Source organism: Hibiscus syriacus, unplaced genomic scaffold (genome assembly GCF_006381635.1).
Source record: "Hibiscus syriacus cultivar Baekdansim isolate YM2019G1 unplaced genomic scaffold, ASM638163v2 tig00003041_pilon, whole genome shotgun sequence".
NCBI lineage: Eukaryota > Viridiplantae > Streptophyta > Magnoliopsida > Malvales > Malvaceae > Hibiscus > Hibiscus syriacus.
The window spans coordinates 9,077,387-9,098,258 of NW_024061960.1; the positions used below are offsets into that span (position 1 = coordinate 9,077,387).

Sequence of the window (20,872 nt, forward strand, 5' to 3'; positions counted from 1 at the left end):
CCAACCGTTGCTGCCCTTCCCTCCTTCCTTGTTGCTTATCTTTTACGATCATCTTGTTCCCTGTAACTCTGATGCTCTTTTCTTCTCTAGTGGAGGTTGCTTGGGTGATGGAACATCTAGGCTTTCCTTTGGTAGGAGTTGGATTTGGACTCAAATACTCCATATCTTTCTCGTTAATGTATAGTTAACCATTATAGTAACTTAAATATTTATTTTCTGGTTTACAAGACTTATATTTAATAGATTAAATTATATTTGATGTGAATTTTTTATATTTTATATTTATCATATTTTATTTTTATAATTATATTGGATTATTTTTTTGTTTTAATTAACACTTTTAGAATTTTGTGTTCGTATATAAACATATTTCTATTTTATTTCATTAAAAAATAAAAATTAATCTCTATATACATGTATTTTAATTTCTGAAGTTGCATAAGTGTTAAGCAAATGCACAAAATCTGAGCGTGGTAATGGCTTTTGTGTCAAAGCAAAGCAGTAGCAAAGACGTGCAGTAATGGGGTTAAATTATTAAAATAATATACTTTTAACATTTATTTCTGAAAAAGATATTCAAAAGTTTTTAATTTTTAAAATAATTTTTATTTTTATCATATATGATGAAGATACACCTTTGAAAAATTTCTTTTTTTATTAACGTGGTAAGTATATAATCAACGTTGACGCTATTCAGTACCTGAGACTTAAATAAGGACTATTTTTCAAGGAAATCCTTTCAGAAAACATTGTTAAGTACGTATCTTTATTTTATATGAAAAGATTGAGAGTATTGATTAAATATTATCTTGTATTCACTTAAAAATAAAAAAAAAATACTCACAATGTCAAAAAATTAATACCATACTAAAATAAACCGATGATCTCGATTAAAAAATAGAAATATTTTCAAAATAATAAACAAATAAAAAAACCCGATTGTGTTAACAGTTAACCATAATAAATAATGATAACAAAAATAAAAATAAATCACAATACAAAATATATGTTAAGAAATAACATTGCAAGTAAACTAATGATAAAATAAACAATAAATATATAGATATAGGTAAAAATAATAATAATAATAATAAGAAAATATTAAGGAAAAAATGTAGCTGAAAAATAAATAAACATGTCAATATAAATAAGAAAGAATATATTAATATCATAATAATGCCTTACAAAGAAAATAAATAAATAAACATATTAGGATCAAATTAAAAAACAAACCCTAATGCTCACTTTTTATCTATTTCAGCCCCAGGCCACCGCCGCCTCCAAGTTGTAATGTACCAGAAAAATTATAAAAAATAATAATAATTGTACCTTTAATCCATTTATCCAAGTATGAGGATAACCTGCTTTTGCCCTTCTTTTCCATTATCTTTTCTTTGTCTGGCAAAAGGTTCCCATTGCTTAGTTTTTGAAAACTGATTGCTACATTTATCCCTTAATTATCGTTAATGGCATGGATTAGGTGACTATAAGAGTTGCACTCAAAATTGAATTCATACTTCAGAGGGATTGTACTCAGTGTAGGTATAGATGAAAATCAACTTGTTCCTAAATATATTGTAGTTATTTTCAATAATTTTACTTGGATCTTATTATTTATGTAGAGTGACGGTAGAGATTGCTTCATATTCATATAGAAATTAGTTATATATTAATGAGATGAAATATTAAAATAAATATTAAATCTCTTAAATAAAGTCAAGTTTCAAATGTGCGAATTCTAATATTCAGAAATTGCTTCATACTTTAGACGATTGACGCAAGTAGCACTAGTAGTATGTAGGAACTCAATACCTTGTGCAATTCCTAAAGCAAATCCATGGAGTTTTTCCCAACCTAATTGCACAGAATCCGAGAAAATGTGCTTGTCCAATGATCCGTTCGGCATATAATCATAGACAAAGAGCACGTTTAGATCCTTGGGAACAAAATCCCTCTAATTTGACCACATTGGCATACTCAATATTACCGAGACTCGACACTTGATTCAGAAAGTTTTCCTCACTAATTTTGGACTCCGCTAGCAATCTAACAGCAACCAAGCCACCATTTGGTAGCAATTGTCCCATATAAACTGAGCCAAACTATCCTTGCCCTAGTTTATGTTCCAAATTGTTTGTCATGGCAAGTATTTCTGTATAACTGTACCTTTTCGGCGTTGAGAATTTCTGACCGAATCCGAGAGTTTCTGCATCGAAGACTGTCTTCCGCGTAGTTAAGCATTTGTGGAGAAGGAAAGCAAACACCACCAAGGGAAGGAAGACGAATCTTACCACCAATGCCTTATCTGCAAAGCCAGAATATTTAACAAAACTTTTTAGCCTATACCACATGGATAAAACAGGTACAGTTTTACTCGAAACAATTGAAGATTTAGCAAAGAAGAAGTGAAATTATACCAATAATAGAGTTTGAAACAAGATACGATATGATAAACGCTAATTGGGTTCCATACTCTTCTTCATATATCATTTCGCACTTAAAGATTCTTGTATCGTTGTTGGACCTGTAGAAGCAGGAATAGCCAAATGTGTGGCAATTCCTACACTAAACGTAATTCAACTCATTTTCCGAGCTTGTAGGAACCCTTGAAATGACCTTGCAAGTCCCTGGAATTTCAGTAGCAAAAAAGTTACTGTTACTGAAATTGACATAAACGTGGAAAGTGTTTCCACTCAAACAGGGTACTCTTCTATCTGCCAGCTCGGGATTCCGTCGGAGCAGTTGAAAAAATTCGCTTGCCAGAACGTAATTAATGAGGGGAATCGACTATCTTCGGTGGCTTCACTCATCGGAAGATATCTGTATGGAAGAGCACAGCTTCCATTGGCTAAGTTAACATCGACAATACGAATCGTATAGGATGTTAGAAGACAAACTCAATTATTAAAGAAGACAAACGTGGCAACATAAAGATGTGATATCTTATCCAATCTTGAAACGTGGACCAATTTGGAGAAACCAACAAGAGCAAGATATTAGTTGACAAGTGTGGGAAATTCTGCAAAAATCTCTACAAAGTGCCGAAAAAACAAAGAAGGTACCCTTACAAACTCTCAGAGCTGAGTTTGAGATGTTAAAAATGAAAAATACATAAATCATCGATGATTATATTAGCCGTGTAAAAGAGGTCTTGAATAAAATGAAAAAAATGGTGAATCACTCGACGATGTTAGAGTGATGGAAAAAATTTTGCGTTCATTAACAATAAAATTCGATTACGTGGTTGTGATAATCGAAGAATCAAAAGATTTATCCCAAATTTTGATCGATGAGCTTGTGGGTTCACTTCAAGCCCATGAGCAGAAAATGAAACAAAATGAAGATTTTGAAAATCTGGAGCAAGCTCTACAAAGCAAGATGAATGTTAACGAAGGAGAAGCTAGTAGCAGCTACACACGAGGTTGAGGAAATCGTGGCGGTTATCGTGGAAGATACAGAGGAGGACGAAGAACTCGTGGACGTGGTGGTCGATCATATAACACCGATCAAATGAGTAAAAACAATCCAACATCAGGTTATGGCCGTGGTGGCCGTGGACGAGACATATATCAGCAAGGAAATAAATCTCATGTACAATGTTATAATTGCAATAAGTATGATCATTATAGTTATGAGTGTAGATCTGCTCCTAAACAAGAAGAAAGAAATAACGTAGCAGCAGCTGAAGAAGAAAAAATTGAAAAATCTCATGTATTCCTCACTTATAAAGGAAATGAAGAATTCAAGAAAAATATTTGGTATCTTGATAATTGTGCCAGTAACCATATGTGTGGTCAAAGGGAACTGTTTGTGAAATTAGATGAAACAGTCCATGGACGAGTAAAGTTCAGAGATGACTCGCACGCAGAACTAAAAGGAAAATGCGAAGTCATGATTACTCGGAGAAATGGAGAAAAGAAATACATTTAAGATGTTTATTATGTACCTGCTTTGAAAAGCAATATCATCACTATTGTCAACTCCTGGAAAAAGGATATGAAGTGCAGATGAAGAATCACTCGCTTGCCATCAAAAATAAAGAAAGAGAATTGATAGCCCAAGCTGATATGACTCGAAATCGTCTCTTTACAATTGATATCTAGTCGAGAGAAGTCAAGTGCATGAAGACTGCGATCAAAGATGATTCATGGCTGTGGCATCTAAGATATGGACATCTTGGATTTTCTGGTTTGAAGCTGTTATAAAAAACAAACATGGTGAAAGGATTACCAGAGATCAACCCTCCAAATCAAATACGCGAGGCTTGCATCAAAGGAAAACAACATAGACAAAGCTTTGAAGTTGGTAGATCCTGGCGTGCCCGAATACCGCTGAAGATAGTACACACAGATATAACCGGTCCTTTTGATCGCTTGACACTAACAGGTACTACCTAACTTTTATTGATGATTTTAGTAGAAAATGTTGGATTTATATCTTGAAAGAAAAGTCAGAAGCGCTGGAAAAATTGAAAGAATTTAAAGCAATGGCGGAAAAAAAGCAGTCAATATTTTAAGACACTCAGATAAGATAGAGGAGGCGAATATACATCAAAGTTATTTGAAGAATTCTGCAAAAAGCATGGCATCATCCATCAGGTGATAGCCAGATACACGCCACAATAAAATGGAGTTGCAGAAAGAAAGAACCGCACAATCCTGGACATGGCAAGAAGCATGATAAAAGACAAGCAACTACCGAGAAATTTCTGGGCTGAAGCAGTTCGATGTGCAATTTACCTATTGAACAGATGTCCAACAAAAAGTGTGAAGTATATGACGCCAAACGAAGCATGAAGTGGTCAGAAACCAGGAGTTGGACACCTCAAGATTTTTGGATGCATCACTTATGCCCACGTTCCTGAACAGACCAGAAAGAAGCTTGATGACAGAGGAGAAAAATGTATTTTCATTGGATATGATGAAAGAAGCAAAGCTTACAGATTATATAATCCTCTTACAAAGAAGATAATAATTTCAAGAGATGTCGAGTTCGATGAAGCAGACTATTGGAGGTGGAGCAAAGAGGAAAAGGAAGTTGAAGGACCATTTTTTAATGAAGATAAAGATGATGATCTTATCAATCAAGATGAACAAGCTGATGATCAAGGTCCTCAACAAACTGTACCATCGTTGTCAAGCAACATATAGAAGATTCTGAAGCACCTCCCACAAAAGTTCGAAGATCCACAAGAGAGAGAAGAATGTCAGAAAGGTACAACGATTATGAGCTAAATAATGTTTCACTTTTTCTGTTTACTTGTGAATAGTAATCCAATTACATACGAATAAGTGGTTGAAGATGACAAATGAAGGAATGCAATGGATGAAGAAATTGCATCAATAGAAAGAAATGATATATGGGAGCTAACAAGACAACCAGAAGGTCATAACCCAATTGAAGTAAAATGGGTTTACAAGACAGAGACCAATAAAGAAGGAAAGGTCGAGAAGCACAAAGCGAGGCTAGTTGTCAAAGGCTATAAACAAAGACAAGGAATAGACTATGATGAAGTATTTGCTCCAGTAGCAAGTATCGAGACCATCAGACTTCTCACAACAGTTGCAACACAAAAAGAATGGAAAATCAAGTTTGAGGGGGAGTGTTAGAAGACAAACTCAATTATTAAAAAAGACAAACGTTGCAACATAAATATGTGAAATCTTATCCAATCTTAAAATGTGGACCAATTTGGAGAAACCAACAAGAGCAAGATATTAGTTGGCAAGTTTGAATTCACATGGCAAACACATGAAACAACACGTCAAGCAAGAATTGAGAGAAATTGAGAAGTTTCTAAAGTCTTCAAATATGTCGGTTTATTATATATATGTGTGTGTGAGAGAGAGAGAGAAAGCAAAACAAACATGTAGGTAAGTGAGGAAAAGTGAGTAACGAGTGAGAGAAAAAAAAATAGAGAGAATTGAGAGATTTGAAAAAGCTTAGAAAAGCTATATTAGTGGAGTTTGTAAATTAATCGCAGTTAGTGTCGTAGTATTGTAATATTGAGAGTATCGTTGTAACGTATTTTATTTCGTATCAATAAAAAATTCGAGTTATAAATTATAGTGTCTACGCTTCCAATATAGTAGATTCCTTTGACATGGTACTTTCCTCCTCGAAGGTTCAGGATGGCCGCGTTATTCTGGCAAGATAGTTGAAAATCAAAGTCGCCACAACCAGCGGGATCTTCCTCGAGACGGAAAGGGTAGCTGATGTTCTTCAAATCTCCGCAGGAAGAGGAGCATTGCTGTAGGCTTCTGGCATGGAAACTTCGGAAAAAGAAGATTAAGATTAAAAGAAACAAAGGTGTTGAGCTTGTGAGAGCTGCTGAAGCTTGTGTTCTCATGTCTTCTAGTTTGGATAAGAGTGATATCAGTGCTTGGATTTCAAGGATGAAAAAGGCTATACTTTTATAGGTCATAATTTGATGCGACTTGGTCAATAAACCGCTTTCCTTTAAGAGTTGCTTGCCTTAGAAAATTCAACGTGGAAAGGACAAAAAGAGTCAGGGAAGTCGTGGAAGGTGAGCCACTTGATGCCCTGTTGCCTACTTGAAATCATTTTTGCTTAAATATATTATTTAATACTTAAAACTTAATTTTATCATTCAAAAATAAGTATCTAAACTTAATTACAAATTTTAAATTGTTCTTTCATTTTATTTAATTCAAATTGGTACATGAATTAATTTTTGGTTACACATCTTGAACTTGAATTTAACTTTATCACTATCAACTAAGGTGATGTTTGTTTTTGCATAGGTAAAAGGTCTGCAGTCTGCGGACCACATCTGCAGGCATCTGCAGCAGAAGAGGTGGATCAAAGGTCTGCAGTTTGCAAGAAGAAGACTGTTTGTTTTTTAACGTCTGCAGACTGCTAAAATAAACTGAAATATAAATAAACTGATTTTTTAAACTTAAAAGAGTTTTGCAATACTGAGATTTAAATAATTTTAGTTTTACAATACTGAAATTTAAATAATCCATACAAATACAAAAATAAATTATTTAAAATAAATCAATCCATATTTTAAAATAAATCAATCTATACTAATAAATTATTTAAAATAAATCAATCCATACAACTACAATAATAAATCAATCTACATTTTAAAATAAATCAATCTATACAAATAAATTATTTAAAATAAATCAATCCATACTAATAAATTATTTAAAATAAATCAATACATATTTTAAAATAAATCAATCCATACTAATAAATTATTTAAAATAAATCAATTCATACTAATAAATTATTTAAAATAAATCAATCCATATTTTAAAATAAATCAATCCATACTAATAAATTATTTAAAATAAATCAATCTTTACAACTACATTAATAAATCAATCTATATTTTAAAATAAATCAATCTATACAAATAAATTATTTAAAATAAATCAATCCATACTAATAAATTATTTAAAATAAATCAATCCATATTTTAAAATAAATCAATCCATACTAATAAATTATTTAAAATAAATCAATTCATACTAATAAATTATTTAAAATAAATTAATCTATATTTTAAAATAAATCAATCCATACTAATAAATTATTTAAAATAAATCAATTCATACAACTACAATAATAAATCAATCCATATTTTAAAATAAATCAATCCATACAAATAAATTATTTAAAATAAATCAATCCATACTAATAAATTATTTAAAATAAATTATTTTAAAATAAATCAATCCATATTTTATAATAATTTATTTTAAAATAAATTATTTTATAATAAATTATTTTAAAATAAATTATTTTAAAATAAATAACCTTATTAAATTATTTAAAATTATTTTAATAAATAACTATATTTTATAATTGTTCTTGAAGAGGTTTGAAGACCTTTGAAGACATAAAATCATGTCTGCACCAAGAAGAGTTCGCGCAGACGTTTGAAGAGCTTCTGTCTTCTAAAAAACAAACAGTCTGCGAAGCCTAATGTCTGCGCATGGTCTGCGCGACACAGACATAAGTGGTTTGAAGAGCTTGCACAGTAAAAACCAACACTACCTAAATGTTGTGTTTGAAATAATTTAGACATTAATTTGATAAAAATATAAATAGAATAAAATACTTTTGATATCATTTAATTATGTTACAAAAATCTTTCGTAGAATTTTAAATGTCATAAAAAAATATTGATTTTTTTATCATTTATCACAATCTTAATTGTTGTTGAAGAGGTGGCATGCGATATTAATATAATAGTTAATATCATTTTTATTCTTTTAACTATAATTAGATCTTTATTTTAATATACGCGACTTATTTTTAATCTAAGTACTTATAGTATTTTTTGAGTTAAAATAAACACCTAAAGTATTTTTTTGTCACAATTGATATTTGAGTTTGAACAGATACATCTTTGTGGTGCGTAAACGTTGTTAATTAATAAATAAAGTTTTAAACAATTACTATCTTATAATTATTTTAAATTATTAAAAAATATTGATTAACAACCCAAATAAAGTTAAATAAAATTAATAAAAAATGATTTTAATCAAATTACAATTGAAAAATTATCTGATATTGTGTAAATTTTTGTTTGAATAATCTTATTTATTTTAGGGGTTAAAGACTTTAAATTGATTTTTAGAGTTTAAATTTTAAGGATTAAGATTTTAAAATTTAATATTAAAATAAATATATATCATGTAAAATAATGATCATGATTGTAATTTTGCCTTCCAAGACTCAGATGGAACTGTTAGGCAAAGCTGAGAAGTAATCTTTCGGAGATCTCAAGGTTCTGACCCTTCGATGTTATCGAAGCTGTCTTAACCTCTCTGTTTCTCCTTCAAACTCCCAACCCTTCCCGTTTCTCTTTTTTACAAAATTTATCCTTCTTCCGCTGTCGTTTTTGTTTTTCTTGATTCAACAGAGAAACCTTAATACATCAAAAAGCTTTCAACTTTTAGTTGAGAAATGGCGGCCTTTTCTGCAACGCATTGTCGTTCATATTCTTATTCTGCATCGATAACTCGAGGGAAAAAGCATCGCTTTGCTTTCTCTTATTCTTTTCCGAGATTGCCTGCTCCTGCTAAAGCCAAGGCCTTTCTTCAATCTCTAAGAAATTCCCATCAAACTGCTGTTCTCATGCAACATGGTCAGTTTTCTTTTTGTCTTCCTCTTTATTTATTTATATTTGTTCCAATGGGACAAACAAAGATATTGGAGGGAAATTTTCAATTCTGGGAAATTTTTATTCTGTTTGGAATTGGGAAAAAAGTCTAAAGTTGGCTATCAATTTGCTTAATTCCAATTACATTGCTGGTGTAGAATTTTTTCTGGGATTAACTTCCTTTTTGAGTTATGACATAAGAATTGTTTTCATGCATAGGTGTAGTGGCCACAAAAGTGACCCATGAGGCCAATGAAATTCCAAAGGATAAATTGAAAAATGAGTTGTTGTCATTTACATCGACAAAAGAATGGGATGAGAGAGCGTGGTTTGATGGCAATGAAAATGAGTCAACTGTCAGTATCACAGTGGTTGGAGCTTCTGGGGACCTTGCAAAAAAAAAAGATATTTCCTGCACTTTTTGCACTTTATTATGAAGATTATCTTCCTAAGGTTTAGAATTTTCCTTTGCAACTTTAGTCTGTTAATCATGCAACTTCATTATAGTCTGAATGTACGTTTATTTTTGTTTTAGCACTTTACTATCTATGGTTATGCGAGAAGTAAGATGACTGATGCAGAACTAAGGACTATGGTGAGCAAGACTCTTACCTGCAGAATTGATAAAAGGTGAACTATTTTCCATCTTCGCTTGCTTGCATGAGGCCACAAACGGATTGGATTGTGGCTTTTAATTGCCCCAACTTAAATTCTTGTGATATGTAAATCCAGGGAGAACTGCAACGAAAAGATGGACCAATTTCTTAAAAGATGTTTCTACCACTCTGGCCAGTATGATTCTGAGGAAAATTTTTCTCAGCTGGACAAGAAGCTCAGGAAGCACGAGGTAATAAGTTTGTGATTTGTTATCTATTTAATTGGAATTTCCTACCATTTCAAGGGGTGTGGTGGGTGTGCAAATTCTGGCATGTTGTTTGTGTTCTTTGCTCAATTGAATGTGTTGTTGAGATATTGCAAGTCCAGACCAAATTTTTTTCAGTGATGCATTGGACAGAATCTTCACTTATTTCTCCATATTTTTACAGATTCTGCCAAAGCAATTTAAGCGTGAATTGAACAATTTAAGCATCGGTAACCATCTTGATTAATAAATATTCATGTTCTATCACTAATCTTTATCTGGGAATTGATGGCTGTAGAATCATTACCTCTATCTAGGCTTATGAAAATGGTGTCATCATAAGATTATCATCAGAAAGCCTCTTATACCTTGTTGTGCTTTACTTTTGGTGGATAGAATTCCTTTTCACAAACCGAGACATTTGATGTGAAACCACTCATGCAGGGTGGGAGGGTATCTAATCGCCTCTTTTATCTGTCTATCCCTCCAAAATATTTTTATTGAGGCTGTCAAATGTGCCAGCTTGTCAGCTTCATCTGGTAATGGCTGGACCAGGGTCATTGTCGAGAAACCTTTTGGTCGAGATTCAGAATCTTCTGCCATGCTGACAAAAGCTCTGAAGCAGTACCTAGAAGAGGATCAAATATTCAGGTGGAGTTTCCCTGCTCATATCGGTGCTTGTTTTGCGAAGAATGTGAACTGCAATCTGATCAGATGATATTCTTTCTACAGGATAGATCACTACCTAGGAAAGGAACTTGTGGAAAATCTTTCAGTCCTCCGGTTCGCCAATCTTATTTTCGAACCCTTGTGGTCAAGGCGGTATATTAGAAATGTACAGCTAATATTCTCAGAAGATTTTGGAACTGAAGGCCGTGGAGGGTAATTTTCCATCGTTTATTGTTTTTACCATGGATTAGTATTTACTGTATTGTCCGACAGGGAACTATGTTATACTATAGATTAATTTTGGCCTTTTGCTTCTGTTATTTGATTATCCAGGTATTTTGATAATTATGGAATAATTAGAGATATAATGCAGAATCATCTACTTCAAATACTTGCTCTCTTTGCAATGGAAACACCTGTAAGTTTGGATGCCGAAGATATAAGGAATGAGAAGGTAAGGTGACGTTGGCTATTTCAGGATGCTTTAGTGTGATCTCGTATATATGCACATATAGGATAAACACTGCTTGCCGTGTGCCAGGTTAAGGTATTGCGGTCAATGCGGCCATTGCGACTTGAAGATGTAGTTGTAGGACAGTATAAGAGCCACAGTAGAGGAGGAGTTACTTACCCCTCCTACACGGATGACAAGACCGTGCCCAAAGATAGCCTGACCCCGACTTTTGCGGCAGCTGCTCTGTTCATAGACAATGCAAGATGGGATGGCGTGCCTTTTTTGATGAAAGCAGGGAAAGCATTACACAGTAGGAGGTAAATGAAATTGATAAAGAAATTTGAATTTATATAGATTCTATCTAGCATCGGTTATTTAGTTCATGCTGCTAAGATATCTTTCACCTCTCCAGGGCGGAGATAAGGGTACAGTTCAGGCACGTGCCTGGCAATTTATATAACCGGAATTTCGGACCTGATCTTGATTGTGCTACAAATGAGCTTGTTATTCGAGTGCAACCAGGTGAAGCTATTTTCTTGAAGATCAACAACAAGGTTCCCGGATTGGGCATGAGGTTGGACCGCAGCAATCTAAACCTTCATTATGCTGCAAGGTAAACTTTATAAATGATCTCTCTACGTCAATGAAATATTGTTAAGAAATGCAAGATAAAGTTTCAAACTGAACTTGATGAACTGTTGATTGTAGATACTCAAAAGAGATCCCAGATGCGTATGAGAGATTACTGCTGGACGCGATCGAGGGCGAGAGGAGGTTGTTTATCCGAAGTGACGAGCTGGATGCAGCATGGGCACTCTTCACTCCGGTTTTGGCGGAGCTGGAAGAGAAGAAAATTATACCCGAAAGCTATCCTTATGGAAGCCGTGGCCCTGTTGGTGCTCATTATCTTGCAGCCAGACACAATGTTCGATGGGGTGATCTTGATATGGAGCAGTAGCATTACAATTTTTGGGTCCGTTTGTTTCACATAAAATGATTTTTTGTAAAATAAATTACATTCTCTAAAAAATATTTTATGGAAAACGTTTTAATATGTTTGAAAGATATTGTTTAAACCTTTTTTCCACTAGTCGATGAATTTTTTTAAAAATTATTTATTAAAAATATTAAATACAATAAATAATATTATTTATCATAAAACTTAATATTATTAATTTTAAAATATTAAATAATTTATTTATTATTAAAATATTATTTTTATAATTTTAATAAAAATATTAATATTGGTATATTTTATAGAAATAAAAATATTATAAATTATATTAATTATTTATTAAAGTAATAGTGTTATATTATTTTAAAAATATTAATTAGTATATTTAAAATATCTTTATTAAATATTATTATTTATTAAATAAATAAATAATATATTCATTATTAATAATTTAATAATATTATTTCTATGAAATTAATAAATAATATAAATTTTATTAATAATTTATTATATATTATTAATAAAAATATAATATCTTATTTATTATAATCATAGATTATTTTATTATATATTAAAAATATAATATTATATTATTAGAAATATTAATAAACATATTTTAAATATTTTAATAATTAATATTTTGATTAAAATGATATTAAAATATTTTATATTAATATTAAATTCATAAAATAAAAATTATTTTGAGTATTTATTCTTTGAAGTGAAAAGTTTGAAAAATGACTTACGAAAAATCAGACCTAAGTCATTTTTCAGAAAATACAAAGAAAATTATGTTGACCAGTAAAATATTTTACGTTAACCAACCAATTTTTCTCCTATCAAATACTGAAAAATGAAGAAAATATTTTTTAAAAAATATTTTACGATAAACAAACAGACCCTTTATGTAATTCAAATGATCTCAACAAGAGATGAATTTTTATGTATTTATCAAAATATTACTTATGTGTCTGATAATAAAGCTATTAAGTTAGATTTTTTGTTTTAATTTATTATATATAATTAATTGAAGGAAGAGACAGTGTTCGATTTTGGACAAGAAGGATGATAATGGCACTTAACCGTTAAAATTATATATATATATATATATATATATATATATATATATATTTGAATCAAATCAAAATTTATGTATTATATTGTATATTAGATCTAACTTTATGTGTAAATTTAGTATTTATCTTTAAATTTTGTTGAATAATATTTTTTATTTTAAATGTAATATTTATAATTAAATTTTATTGAATAATAATTCATAAATGCATGTATATATCATATTATATATTTAAATAAAATTCATAGTTTTAAGATTTATTGCTAAAATTTTATTTCAAATTAAAACTTTTTATTAATTAATTGAAAAGGAAAAAGAAAGAACCCAGCTAGTTGGGCTCACTTCTGGTTATTTTGTGGTCTACCCATTATCTATAGTTTAGTGATGGCATTGGCAGTGAGATCTGTGAAGACTCTGATTCCAGGTTCCATCTTCTTAGCTGATTGTTGTCAGGCTCAACTACACTCCTTTCGCTGTCCCCTCTCCCCCGTACAGTAGAAGACAATTCAAAACTTCTGCAACAAAAATGGCGTCCACTAAAGCCGAAGGCCTAGTCAAGACCATCGATTCACATTTGCACGTATGGGCATCCCCTCAAGAGGTAAACAAACACCCCTTTTCCCTGTTCCACAGTTTCTTGGTTTACCAATTTTAGAGGATGGGCAAACAATAACTGAACACGCCTTTCCCTTTTTCATCCTTTTGTGTTTGTGTGTACAGGCTGCTGATAAATATCCTTACTTTCCTGGCCAAGAACCTACTTTGCCTGGACATTTGGATTTCTTGCTCCAGGTAAGATAACTATCCTTTTGCTTATTTAATCTCTGTGTCCTTGATTTTTTTTCTGTCTCTCCCATCAGTGTATGGAAGAAGCAAGTGTTGATGGTGCTCTCATCGTCCAGCCAATCAACCACAAGTTTGATCATTCATTGGTGACCAGGTCTGCTTCGAATTTTAGGATTATTTACTAATACTTACCGAGTTCTGATAATTTATTTAATTATTTTCTTCTCATTTTTTGAATTAAGCTATAAAGTCATGTGAAAGCATTGGTGTGAAGTGGATATATACGTAGTTACATGCCACTGAAAATTCTTTCAGATAGAGGGGTGAATCACACGATTGGGAGTTTTTAGCATTTAATTGCACTCTTTAGCTGAATCTATTCTAGGAATTGGTCCTTAGATCTTAGAAGAATGAATCAATGATACAATTGTCACCAAAGGTTCATGTGCTTGGCAATGTTCTTGTGCTATCTAGATGCTTGCACAAACCAGGAAAGTATTCCATGCCTAATATCGGTTTTATGAATGATTGATAGTGTCCTAAAGAAACACCCCACAAAATTTGTGGGTTGTTGCCTTGCGAATCCTGCAGAATATGGAACTGGGATTAAGCAGCTTGAAGATCTCATTTTGAAGGTTTTTGATTTATTTTGTTTTATTAGATAACTCTTTTTTTGTTATATCTTCTTGGGAAAACCATTCTTAGGATATGTTTTTTCATGCTAGGATGGTTATCGAGCTGTTCGCTTTAATCCTTATTTATGGCCTTCTGGCCAACAGGTATCAATCTCAAAATCATTTTCAGCTATTAGGCTGCAATATGTCTTCTACTTAGTTAATTAAAATCTATGCAGTGTTCATTAAAAACTCAATCTATATGTCTGATTTTAATTGAAATAACCGTTCTGTCTGTAAAATAAAAGCCAGGATGTCTTATTAACTGAGAAACAGAACATTTTCTGGATTAACTGAGAATTCTTTTTTACACCAAACCCCTCAAAGTATTTATTCCGAATATTGGGAAAGGTTAACCTGTAATATATGTTCATTGGTAGTGACACTTCAAGGGGATATTAGCCATGTGAAGTATGAACTAAATATTTATCATATAATAGACTTGTAAACTTCAGATATGAATCATATATTCTTACAAAGTAGTGGATTTTTACTTGAATTTTCTTTGATATGAATTATATATTCCTTATACTTTGCTTAACAATACCCAGATGACAAATGAAGTTGGGAAGGCAATGTTTTCTAGGGCAGGAGAGCTGGGAGTGCCAGTGGGTTTCATGTGCATGAAGGTGTTTCAGTTCCCGAGACTATCTTTAATCAACTAAAAAAGAAATGAAGAAGCTCTAGTAATTAATATTTTGTCAGAATGGGATATACGATCTTCTCTTTCTAAATGAAGGGTTTTCTACTCTGAAACTGGAATTAATACTATTTGATTTCCATAATCTATTTTATTCCAGTGACATAGTGCTATTCTGAATCTATATTTGGCTGATAAGGGTGACACCATCTTCACTTTATCAGGGTCTTAATCTTCATATTTCAGAGATTACGGAACTATGCACAGAATTTCCTTCAACAGCCGTTTTGCTTGATCATTTGGCTTTCTGCAGACCACCAATGTAGCATTTGTAAATAGTCTTTCTAGGGAGAAATGTTTCAATCTTTATCTAGGTAAAGACAATGTTTAATATTTAATATTCATTTCCTTGCAGAAATGACGAGGAAAAGCTTGCCTTCTCTGAGCTCTTAAAGCTGTCTAGATTCCCTCAGGTATAAAGAGCTATACATAACCACCATCTTTATCCGTTCAGAATGATGTCCCTTTTCCTTTTATTTTAGCAATTCCACCATCATCATAATGCAATGGCTATTGCAAAGATTTTTTAGTACACTGGTGGAGAGCATCAAGTTTCCTCAATTTCCAAAATGTGACCATGCAGTTTTTCAACTCCTTTTCCCTTAAAACTTTAGCTACAATTCTCATTTATTGTTTCTTACACTAATGGGAAAGCTATGATGAAAAGAAAGCATCCCTTCTTTCTTATAAGAAACGGCCATGTCCCCAGGGCCTTTTAGAATATCAGCAAAACTAAGTCAGATTATATTAAAAGAAATATGCACCAGTTTAGCTCCTCTGAGTTATGCTTCTTAACTTAAAATCTACTACAAGTCTTTTTAATCATCTATGCATGTATTTGGCAGATGAATGTTATTGCCTTTGGTATTTGATGTTTCTAGGAATTGACCTATGGTCACTACAACTAAAAGCCCTACACTCTACCAATAGATCATAAGGTTGTTAGTGACCCTAATTTAAAGTATGATTCACTGCGTTTTATTCAGATGTAATTTCAATTGTGCAGGTATATGTCAAATTCAGTGCTTTGTTCAGGGTTTCAAGAATGTCAACCCCGTATGAGGATTTAGTTCCACTTCTAGTTGAAGTTGTCTCAAACTTCGGAGCAAACCGTGTCATGTGGGGAAGGTAAATATCGGTCTAGCATCATTTTTTTCTTCAATTTTTTGTTCGTCTGAGTTTCAACCTAATGTTTAAACATTCAAAGGGTTCATGTTTGACACATACACACTAGCAGTGGAGTTTTATAACTCTACAATGGTTGGCTGACTGGAGTGGGGTATAGATAATGGAGGTTTTGAATGTATGATTGCAGCGATTTCCCATTTGTTGTTCCGGAAAGCGGCTACAAAGGAGCAAAAGAAGCAGCGAGTCATATCGCCAGTCAGGCATCTTTGTCATCTTCTGAGGTAGAATGGATCATGGGGAAGACAGTAATACAACTGTTTCAAGGTCAATGGCTTCCTTAGGCAGGCAAGCTGCAGCCTGCGCTCATCTCCAGTAACGAGTCTTCTCTCTGCTTGCCTAGTTAACCAGTTCATCTGACGTTCTATTAATCTATTATATGTTTAAATCACTAAGTATATTAGCCTACGCTCAAAAGCGTACATGCCCGTCGAGCTTCAGGGTTAAATATGTACTCTCTACTTTCTTATCTTTTGATGTCTCTCAAAATTTAAGTTTGGTTCCAAAATTGCTCAAATCTTGCTATGGATTGGCTATTCTATAATATATTTTGATATATAAATTTGGTTTCAAGGTTTAAATTAGTACGTATAGTTTTTCTTTTATCTAAATTATACTTAAATTTGATTTCTATAATATATTTTAATACTTAAATTTGTTTTTGTCACACATTTTGATACTTTGAATTTTATGCATGAAATTCAGATATTAATCTAGGGAAAAAAGTACCAGATGAGACGCAATATAATATGGACATCCAAAATGTTGTGTTAAATTTTTATGTAGATTATACAAAATAACATGAATATATATATATATATATTCATGTTATTTTTCAAATAAATGTGTATGTGTATGTGTATGTGTATGTGTATGTGTATGTGTATGTATATGTGTATGTGTATGTGTATGTGTATGTGTATGTGCATGTGCATGTGCATGTGCATGTGCATGTGCATGTGCATGTGCATGTGTATGTGTATTTGTTTTTTTTTCTTTTTATTGTTTTTACGACTGATTACTGGTCATTATCTGTAACATGTTCAAACATTTGTAATTAATCATTTAAAAACAATTTAAAATTTCTTTTTGGTAATTTTTACACCTCCTTCCCCGGGGCTTGACACCTTCCGTGGCCTCTCAGTTTTCCATGTACTCAAATCCCATGATCACATGGCCACAACAATCAAACATCTTAGTACATGGAGTAAAGCATATACAAGCCTTTTGCCTTTTACTGAAACATTCTCCTTCATGGCAGCATGTGCAATAAGTATTATTTGTCCGGTTGTTTTCACTTATGTTCAAGCAGGATCAGCTTGGTAAATCCCTTGTGTACTTGTCAAATACTATGTGGAATATGGCAATGTAGAATACTTTTTCCTCCATCTGGTTCTTCCTCGAACTATCTCTTCGTTTCGATTCTTCCCTTTGATTTGGAGGAGATGAGTATATCCGTACGTCTTCGTATCCAAGAGTCCTAAATATCCATTTCCTTCCACCATTCCAGAAGTCAAAACCATGTTTTTTAGTAGACTTTGTTCCACTCCATTTGTTTGAATTTCATCTTCATCTGGTTGGCAAAGTGATTGAACTCTATCCGAACTCCCACATTCCCTTCTATATTCTAATACAATACCAAACAGCTGATGAGACTCCAAAAATTTGTCAGGGATTGTCTGCATAAAAAGGAAACTAGTGATGATTTAAGGTCGACATCGGATTCGAGAGAGCTATATAGATCGATGGCGGATCTTTTTCATTTACCTCCTGCATCCATCTTACATACTTGACGTTATTCACATGGTGGTTCATGTCCAAATCACTCCTCCTTGGCTACAAGGTAAATAGGAGATTAGTTAGCCTGTGTTGTTTCAGCCACGTTATCTAGCTGTTGAAGGCTTAAAGCTTTACCTTTAAGTCAGAGTTGACGTATTTTGCGTTCTCGTCCAACTTGACGATCTTTTCGGGAATGCCTTCTTTGATTGCTTGCTTTTCTATAAACCAAGGAGAGATTTCATCTCTCACTTCCTCCGGCATCTTCGACAGTCGCCTCGTTTTCTCGTTCATCATAACCCAAGTGCTGTTTCATGCTTTTTTTATAATGTTCCTTGGGGAAATTAAGGATGAGTATACTAAAGGAAGGTATTCATAATATCATACCTAGTTGCACGTGCATAAGTGATGCCTGTGGCTTGACTCCGGACTAGCCAATCTCGCCGCATCCCGTTCTTCCCCGATGCTCCAACCCATGTGTCAAATTCCAATACCTCGCCCCTGCAATCAGCTGCAATTCTACTTAGCAGCTACTTAGATCATTAAGATGAGTCTATTTAGAGATGCAATGCAATAAGACTGACCATATTGGATAGTGATCCACTTGAACGTGCATTCTTGAGACAACCCATATGAGGTTGTTCCTCATCATTCCATGTGTGGCTCCAAATCCATTGCTTAGAAGTCCGGACATCCATACATGATTTAATGCTGTTTCCTACATAATAATGAATATTTGTCAATGTTACAAAGTTATCTTTGTGTATGTATGTATGATGAATTAAATGTTCCCAAGCTGTCATCACCTGGAAAAGATTTAGGAGGCTTTCCAAGGTAGCAGTTTTGTAAGGACCAACTTCGTACGACCGGACAACAACCGTCTGTCTATAACCAACTCCCCTTTCGGTGATGAGACCTTGACGGTAAGAATCAACTAGCTGCTTCTGTGTCGGGATTTTCTGTCGAATCTGCTCTTCGGCTATGTGCCGGTTTTCGGTGGTGGCAGCAAGAGGAGAGGAACCTTTTCCAGCTCCGGCGATTTCGTTCAACGTATGTAGCCTTGTAGAACTACTTGCATTGATTTTGATATCGACTCTGCTGCGATATCGGTTGCCATTACGAGAATATCTAAAGGGAAAAGAGACTGAACAGGAGAAAGCAGCTGCCATTGCTTTCTCTGGTCTAGTCTAGGTATGGAAAGTTTGAAACAGGGTAAGTACCATAGGAATTTTTTTATAGAGATTTCATGGCGGACATGTCCAAGGCAAGGCCCCTGAAGAGGACAATAACGAGGGAGCTTCGTTATAGTGATTTTCATTACAACAAAAATTAAATAAGCGATGCATCATAGGATGGATCGATGGAGGACAAATTGGAGAAAATTGTTGATTTGTTCTCGAGTACGCTTCTAGTTTGTTACGAGGGAGCAAATAATTCCAAGGAATGCTCTTAACCCATTATTGGTAAGTAGACAATAAACAAACAAGCGAGGGGAAATTTTGATTATGAGAGCAAGATACTCATTCTTGACCATTACCATATTTCATTTGTGATTTAGGGGTGAATATTCAATTAAGTCGAATTAAGTGGAAAAATATTAAGATAATCAAATTTATGAGTACTCATTTAACCTTTAAATTTTAATTGAAACGAATTGAATATATTTGTTCAAATTTTTATTTAAATTTAATTTATAGTTATTTATAATACTATGATACTGATTGATTTAAATTCAATTTAAATTACTCCTAACCATATATATATATATATATATAATATATTATATATAATTTACTAGTTTTTCTTAACCTCGAAACTCCTTGTGCCAAGGAATGACAACGCACAAATATTTTAATTCAGATAGATTTTACATTTTATAGTTTATATTCAAAATTCATAAATATTCTTTTTAACAATATCATTTTCAGACACTCGTAAATATGAGTAAGAGGAACAACTGGACTTTCGGGCAATTAATCCAAATATTGTTATCCATTAAAAAAAGTAAGAGCTAAAGAAGGTGAATGTTTTGATCGATTATAGACGGGAAACTGACAAGTAAGAAGGATTGCTCTAAATTACATTCATTTTACATAAGGCTTTAGGTTTGAGAGTAACCGTCCTGATACAACTGAGATATTCAAAATCTTTGGATAGTAGAGGAAGACGAGGAAAAAAAAGTTTGTTTTAAAGGAATGGCAACTGCCAAATCCCATTGCAACGGTCCATCAAAGTGGATAAACTGGAACCAACAATTCACAAATTGTGACAACCAGAGGAACCAAGCCTACATGCTTGGGTAGTGGATATGGTTGGCTCTGTATCAGAATGGTTTTGCTCCTAAACTAACATGGAAAGTAATAACAGCAACTTAACCCAAATATCAAAACTATTATAACAGATTTTCAACTGCTTCTACCATCCGGAAGGTCCCATTATTGACAGTGATAATATACTAGATAAATATAGTTGAAGAATCGGACTGTAGACCGAGATGATAGTCTTAATGCTCTATAACCTAAAGGGCAAACAAAAAAGTCACTTAGGCACCCAAGCCTGTGTTCTAATCAAAATGCAACTCAGCCCCCAAAATA

The 20,872-nt window shown here is 32.8% G+C and overlaps 4 protein-coding genes and 1 pseudogene across 4 annotated transcripts; 2 read left to right on the top strand and 3 right to left on the bottom strand.

Moving 5' to 3' along the window:
• Positions 1–1,738: 1,738 nt before the first annotated feature.
• LOC120173961 lies at positions 1,739–2,490 on the bottom strand. The gene is made up of 3 exons (XM_039180985.1): positions 2,418–2,490; positions 2,167–2,300; positions 1,739–1,954 (listed from the first exon to the last, which is right to left on the bottom strand). Exons 1-3 carry the CDS (start codon positions 2,488–2,490, stop codon positions 1,739–1,741), a joined length of 423 nt encoding a protein of 140 aa, XP_039036916.1.
• On the bottom strand, positions 2,441–6,364 carry LOC120171883. The gene is made up of 2 exons (XM_039179503.1): positions 6,077–6,364; positions 2,441–2,876 (listed from the first exon to the last, which is right to left on the bottom strand). Exons 1-2 carry the CDS (start codon positions 6,347–6,349, stop codon positions 2,694–2,696), a joined length of 456 nt encoding a protein of 151 aa, XP_039035434.1. The 5' UTR covers positions 6,350–6,364; the 3' UTR covers positions 2,441–2,693.
• A 2,505-nt stretch (positions 6,365–8,869) lies between these two features.
• Positions 8,870–12,085, top strand: LOC120171894 (annotated as a pseudogene).
• Positions 12,086–13,462: 1,377 nt separating this feature from the next.
• LOC120171906 (4-sulfomuconolactone hydrolase-like) lies at positions 13,463–16,897 on the top strand. Its single transcript, XM_039179515.1, has 10 exons — positions 13,463–13,758; positions 13,878–13,949; positions 14,018–14,097; positions 14,479–14,578; positions 14,669–14,722; positions 15,169–15,246; positions 15,482–15,579; positions 15,673–15,730; positions 16,324–16,445; positions 16,633–16,897. The coding sequence occupies exons 1-10, from the start codon at positions 13,684–13,686 to the stop codon at positions 16,784–16,786; spliced, it is 891 nt and encodes a 296-aa protein (XP_039035446.1). The 5' UTR covers positions 13,463–13,683; the 3' UTR covers positions 16,787–16,897.
• An 896-nt stretch (positions 16,898–17,793) lies between these two features.
• Positions 17,794–19,574, bottom strand: LOC120167421 (palmitoyl-acyl carrier protein thioesterase, chloroplastic-like). The gene is made up of 6 exons (XM_039176448.1): positions 19,085–19,574; positions 18,863–18,996; positions 18,666–18,779; positions 18,417–18,585; positions 18,270–18,338; positions 17,794–18,181 (listed from the first exon to the last, which is right to left on the bottom strand). The coding sequence occupies exons 1-6, from the start codon at positions 19,445–19,447 to the stop codon at positions 17,852–17,854; spliced, it is 1,179 nt and encodes a 392-aa protein (XP_039032379.1). The 5' UTR covers positions 19,448–19,574; the 3' UTR covers positions 17,794–17,851.
• Between the last annotated feature and the right edge of the window lie 1,298 nt (positions 19,575–20,872).